A 6657-nucleotide genomic window follows, 5' to 3' on the forward strand; every position below is an offset into this window, starting at 1 on the left:
ATGTGTTTGATCTATTTTATATCAGACATGGCTACTCAAGGTAGAGGTTGTGGTAGACCTAGACAGGACATACCAGTGTCATAAGATCAGGGCAATGCTACTCATACTTTGATGGATATAACTCCGACTCCGATGGAGATACTGTTAGCCAGATTTCATTCTTTGCACCCACCGATGTTGAAGGGTACCGAGAATGCATTAGAGTGAGAACTGGTTGGAGAATATGGATAAATTATTTGAATCTCTTGAGTATCCAGATGATCGTAGAATCAAATTAGTTGTTCATCAGTTATTGGATGTTGCTAAAAGTTGGTGGATAATGACCAAGAAAGCTTTAGAGGGTCGAGGTACGATTGTTACCTGCGATATTTTTAAATCTGAATTTTATCAGCGTTTCTTTCCAACATCTTACAGGAAAGATAGGGGAGCCGAGTTTGCAAATTTAAAGCAGGGAAATCTGAATATTGAGGAATGTATTGCTAAGTTCTCGAATTTACTGAGATTTGCTCCTCATGTAGCATCCGATAAAGAAGCTAAGGCTGATCACTTCAGAAATGGTCTTAATCCTGATATATTTACCCTGGTTAATACTGGAAGGCTTAACACTTTTGCTGAGGCTCTTGATAGAGCAAAGGGAGCTGAAACTGGAATCTTTAGGCAGAGAGGTTCTCAGTATTCGCAACGACCCCAACATCCACAGTATCGAAATCAATTCAGACAGGGTAATACTGGTAGTAACAGTGGCAACATAAGATAGCAGTTCAAGGCTAGAGGCAAAGAATTTAAGAGGCATGGCAGTAATTTTTCGAGTTCTAGTGGATCGAGACTGTCTGGTTCAGTTCAGACCACTGGTTATTCAGGCCCGACTTGTGGTCAGTGAGGTGGTAGACATTATATTGATCAATGTAGAGGAGTCTCGGGAGCTTGCCACTTGTGTAACCAGGTGGGATACTATGATCGATTGTGTCCTAACCGTAGCAGTTATATATCTCATAGTGGGGGAACATCAAGATAGACATCTCACCAGAACCGTCAGACCCCTACAGTTCAATCCTATCAGCAGTCAAACCGGTTAGATCAGAACAAACAGAGTGGTAGCCACAGGGTAGGACAGCCACCTAGAAAGCAAGCTCGAGTTTTTGCACTCACTGAGTATGAGGCACATAATGCTCCAGATAATTTCATTGCAGGTAATTGTTTTCTCTCAGGTTATCCTGCTTATGTTTTTATGGATACTGGTGCATCACAAACTTTCATAGCTGATCACTTTGTCTCGTTGCATTCATTGCATTCTATGCCATTATCGTCTACATTAAATATTTCTACTCCACTGGGCAAAGTGATGAGGTCAGTAGAAATGATAAGTGGTTGTGAATTTCGTTATGAGAATAATGTCATTGAGATTGATTGCATTGTGTTGGAGATGTCTGATTTTGACTGCATAGTTTGTATTGACATGTTGACAAGATACAGGGCTACTGTAGATTGTTTTCAGAAGATTTTTAAGTTTAGGCCTGATATGACAGATCATTGGACATTCTATGGTAAAGGTTCTCGAGCTAAGATTCATTTGATATCTGTTTTGTCCATGACTCGTTTGTTGCAGAAAGGAGCAGAATGTTTCTTGGTTTATGCAATTGATACTTCAAGGTCAGTACCTAAATTGGCAGATATTCCAATTGTTAGTGAATTTTCAGATGTATTTCCAGATGAGACTCCAGGATTTCCTCCAGTCCGAGAGATTGATTTCAACATTGAGTTGATGCCAGGTACACAACCTATTTCTAGAGCTCCTTATAGGATGGCGCCAATTGAACTGAAGGAACTAAAGGAACAACTTGAGGATCTATTGGCTAAAGGATATATAAGACCAAGTGTTTCACCTTGGGGTGCTCCGGTTTTATTCGTGAAGAAGAAAGATGGGTCTATGAGGCTTTGTGTCGATTATAGACAGTTGAATAAAGCCACAGTAAAGAATAAGTATCCTTTGCCAAGGATTAATGATCTTTTTGACCAGTTGCATGGTTCTTCAGTATATTCTAAGATTGATTTAAGATCCGGATATCATCAGTTAAAGAGTTAGAGAGGCAGATGTGTCTAAAACTGCTTTTCGTACCAGATAAGGGCATTTTGAATTTTTGGTTATGCCTTTTGGGTTGAGCAATGCACCTGCGGTATTTATGGATTTGATGAACCGTGTGTTTCAACGGTATATAGATCAATTTGTTGTGATCTTCATTGATGATATTCTAATTTATTCAAAATCTGAATTTGAGCATGCCGAGCACTTGAGAGCTGTTTTGCAAATTTTGAGAACTGAAAAGTTGTATGCTAAATTATCTAAATGCGAGTTTTGGTTGGATAGAGTTGTTTTCCTTGGAAATGTGATTTCAAGTGCTGGAATCAGTTGATCCGAGTAAAGTTGAGGCAGTCATTAATTGGTGTAGACCGACATCAGTTCCTGAGGTGCGTAGTTTTATGGGTTTGGCGGGATATTATCGCAGATTTATGAAGGATTCTCACATATTGCGAGGCCAATTACCCAGCTGACACAAAAGAATGCACCATTTATTTGGTCACAGGCATGTGAGGATACTTTTGTTGAACTTAAGCAGAGATTGACTAGTGCTCCAGTTCTGACTATTCCATCTGGTGGAGGAGAATTTACATTGCACACTGATGCTTCACATCAAGGACTGGGTTGTGTATTAATGTAGCATGGCCGTGTGGTTGCCTATGCTTCACGACAGTTGAAGCCACATGAGTCTAGATACCCAGTGCTTGACTTGGAACTAGCAGCAGTGGTTTTTGCCTTAAAGATTTGGCGTCACTACTTGTATGGGGAGAAATTTGAGATATTCACTGATCATAAGAGTTTGAAATATCTCTTTTCACAAGCGGAGCTGAACATGAGACAAAGACATTTGTTAGACTTGTTGAAAGACTATGATTGCGAAATAAATTATTATCCAGGCAAGTCAAACGTAGCAGCTGATGCTTTGAGCAGAAAAGTATGTAATATGTCTTTGATCACTAGTAGTGTAGCTGATCTAGTGGAAGAATTTTGTATTTCTGGTATGGATTTTGTGGTAGATACTCAACCTTTAAGAGTATTTATGATTCAGGCAGAGCAAGAGTTGTTTGTAAAAACTAAAGAGGCCCAAAGGTTAGATCAAAGCATTCAGAAATCAGTTGAACTCTTAATCAAGACATCGATCAGAATTTCAGGTCAATAATGAGGGTATTTTGTTTGTGAATGATCGTATTGTAGTTCCTAATATTTCAGAATTGAGGATACAGATTTTGCGTGATGCTCATTGCAGTAAATTCATTGTACACCCTGGAAGTAAAAATATGTACAATGACTTGAAGAAACAATTTTGGTGGAAAAGAATGAAATCTGACATAGCAGAATTTGTATCCCGTTGTTTGAATTGTCAACAAGTGAAAGCAGAACGAAAGCGACCAGGAGGTCTTTTGCATAGCCTTAAAGTTCCCGAATGGAAGTGGGATCATATCACCATGGACTTTGTCACGAAATTGCAGAGGTCGTCGAGGGGTTGCGATGCAATTTGGGTTATCGTTGACAGATTAACCAAGTCTTCGTGTTTCATTCCTTATCAGATGACATATAGGCATGATCAGATGGCCAGATTGTACATCAGAGAAGTTTTGAGATTGCATGGTGTGCCTAAGTCAATTGTATCAGATCGTGATCCCATATTTTCTTCTCATTTTTGGCAGAGTTTACAAGAGGCCCTTGGTACTCGTTTGCATTTGAGTACAGCATATCATCCTCAGACAGACGGACAGTCAGAGTGTACTATTCAGACATTAGAGGATATGCTGAGCACTGTAGTGGTGGATTTTGGTATTGTTTGGCAGGATTCGTTACCACTTGTTGAGTTTTCTTATAACAATAGTTATCAAGTGAGCATTGGAATGTCACCATTTGTTAGCATTATATGGCAGGAAGTGTCGATCTCCTTTGTATTTGGACGATTTATCTGAAGCACCAATTGTAGGACCTGATATGATAAGAGATATGACAGAGAAGGTGAAATTGATTCAGAGTCGTATGCAAGCTGCTCAAGATAGGCATGCTAAGTATGCGAACATCAGGAGACGACCGTTGATTTTTGAGAAATGTGACAGAGTTTTTCTGAAAATATCTCCTTTTCGTGGTACAGTTAGATTTGGAAAGAAGGGTAAATTATCACCGAGATTCATAGGAACGTAGGAGGTTTTGGAACGTGTTGGTGATTTGGCTTATAGATTAGCTCTTCCTCCTGCGTTATCAGGTGTTCATGATGTTTTTCATGTGTCCATGTTGAGGAAATATCATCCAGACCTTCTCATGTACTTCCACCCGATGAAGTTGAGTTAGATCAGAATTTGAGCTACATTGAGAGACCGATTCAAATTCTAGATAGAAAAGATAAGCAACTCAGAAATAAATTGATACCATTGATTAAAGTACAGTGGAACAGACATGGTGTCGAAGAGGCAACTTGGGAATTAGAAGATAAAACGAGACATAAATATCCAGAGTTATTCAAATGAAGTACGCTTCTATTCTCGGTTTTATTTTCAGTATTGATCATTACATGTTAGACTTGGAATTGATTATTGATTTCGAGGACGAAATCTATTTTTAGAGGGGAGGAATTGTAATGCCCGATTTTAAAAAAAAATGTGGCAGTAGTTGTGATGGTTTATGGCTTTACGTTATGGTACGGATGGTAATGAATGTTATAGAATGGAATAGATAATGGATGGGTAGAATGAAAGGTTGAATTTGAGCTAAATAGGTAATGGACGTGCAGAAACGATATTAAAAAATGTGGCAGTAGTTGTTGTTTTTAGCAGAATATTTTGTATATTGATCCAATTGATGTGAGGCCTTTTTCATTAGAAAGATAAGACATAAGGCTATAAATTTCTTATTTTGAGTTTTGGTCAAATCATTAGGGAAGACGAGACTAAAGTGGCCCGAAGTGTGTCGTGCGTATCGTCGTTCCTACAATGACACATGTTGGGAGATTGAGCATAACGCTTTACTCAGACCTCCAAATGACATGAGGCCAATTGGAGATGCAAGCCAAGACATAGGGCTACAACTTTCTAGTTTACTACGTTCGCAAATTCTGAAGTTAAATATTCGTTTTGGACAGAATACGGCGCGCCCTTGCGCCAGATCTCGCGCGATGGCACGCCCATGGCTGGAATTTTGGTGTTGGAGCAGTATGGTGCGCGCCCCTGCACCGAAACATGCGCCATGGCACCCAGCACTTGTAAAAAAACGTGTTTTGAGGTTTGGATGGTATATATTAGATTGGGGAATGATTTTTGTATCATTTCTTCTCATCCTCATTTCTCTCCATCGGTTAGAAGCTAGGGTTCTTCCATTTTTCTTCTTTCCCTCCTACCATCTCTTGATTTATTCCTTCAATCCAAATTGGTATCTTCATCTACGCTAATAGAAAAGATCAAGGTAAGTTATTACTTTGTCTTGTTCTTGGATTCCTTGAGTTGTATGTTTGTATTGGTAAGTTTTCGACTTACGAGGGATTGAAAAGATTAAGAAAATGATATTAATGGATTCTATTATGGTTTGATCTTGTAGAATCAACACCAAGTGCCAAGACTAGTGTATCTCTATTTGGTTGTAAGTAGATTCTTCCTTTGAATGCATCTCTTGAGCTATGTATATCATAAATGTAGATTCAATTGATTTTAGCTCCTTTAAATCATTTATTATGTATATTGTATGTATTGATATATTGAAAAGAAATGGAATTGAAGCCAAGGGAAAAGTAAAGGAGCTACCTCTTTAGCACGCACGCCATGTATTTGACAAAATGATTCAATGAATGTTTTTATGGCATATTACGGTTAAGAAAGGATTCAGATTCTTACTTTACACAATTGTTGGGATTTAAATTTTCTTGAATATCCAATTTGCGGATTTTGATTCGAAGTAGTATTGAATTAATTATGAATTTTGAACAGAAACTACTCTGTATTGATAGATGATCAAAGTTCTTGAGTTATAGTAAAATTCTGAGGTTCAAGACTTCTCATCTACACATTTCGATCTTCTTTTGGTAATATTTGAAAGGTATGTTACGGTCGGTAACATAGGAGGTAAAATTATCATTTTTATTTTAAATTGAAAATTTTATGGCTTGATGAATTACTTGTGATTTGCTGATGATTGATCTTTTGAGATGAGTTTATTATGATATTGGCTTGATGAGATTGAAATGCATCATTGTAAGGCTCGAGAATTATCAGCTGTTATGGATGTGAGATTCACAAGTTGGAGAATGCATGACATTTAAATTGAAATTGTGAGGTTTGGGCCGAAGCCACACCGCACCCGCGGTGTTAGAGATACAGCACCCGCGGTACATTGAGAAGAAATTAGTGAAATTGTGCGAACAGACACCGCACCCGCGGTGTTAGCACGACCGCACCCGCGGTGTGAGACCGCACCCGCGGTCTAAGTGTTACACTTTAAAATGAATTTGCCGTGAGCACAGCGCACCCGCGCTCTTGAGTCACCGCACCCGCGGTTTGCATGCGAAAATGCCACCTTTGAATTTCGTGTTGACACATGGCTTGGGGTATATAAGCTTGCATTGGCACCTCATC

At 38.8% G+C, this 6657-nt stretch overlaps 1 protein-coding gene across 1 annotated transcript; it reads left to right on the plus strand.

The window, feature by feature from the left end:
- The first annotated feature begins 223 nt into the window (after positions 1-223).
- Positions 224-757, plus strand: LOC140835919 (uncharacterized). Its single transcript, XM_073201330.1, has one exon. It carries the CDS (start codon positions 224-226, stop codon positions 755-757), a length of 534 nt encoding a protein of 177 aa, XP_073057431.1.
- Positions 758-6657: the final 5900 nt, after the last annotated feature.

Source organism: Primulina eburnea, chromosome 7 (genome assembly GCF_022965805.1).
Source record: "Primulina eburnea isolate SZY01 chromosome 7, ASM2296580v1, whole genome shotgun sequence".
Taxonomy (NCBI): Eukaryota; Viridiplantae; Streptophyta; class Magnoliopsida; order Lamiales; family Gesneriaceae; genus Primulina; species Primulina eburnea.

Excerpts from the sequence above, each read along its gene's own strand:
- LOC140835919 (XM_073201330.1), top strand. The coding sequence starts at position 224 with ATGGATAAATTATTTGAATCTCTTGAGTATCCAGATGATCGTAGAATC.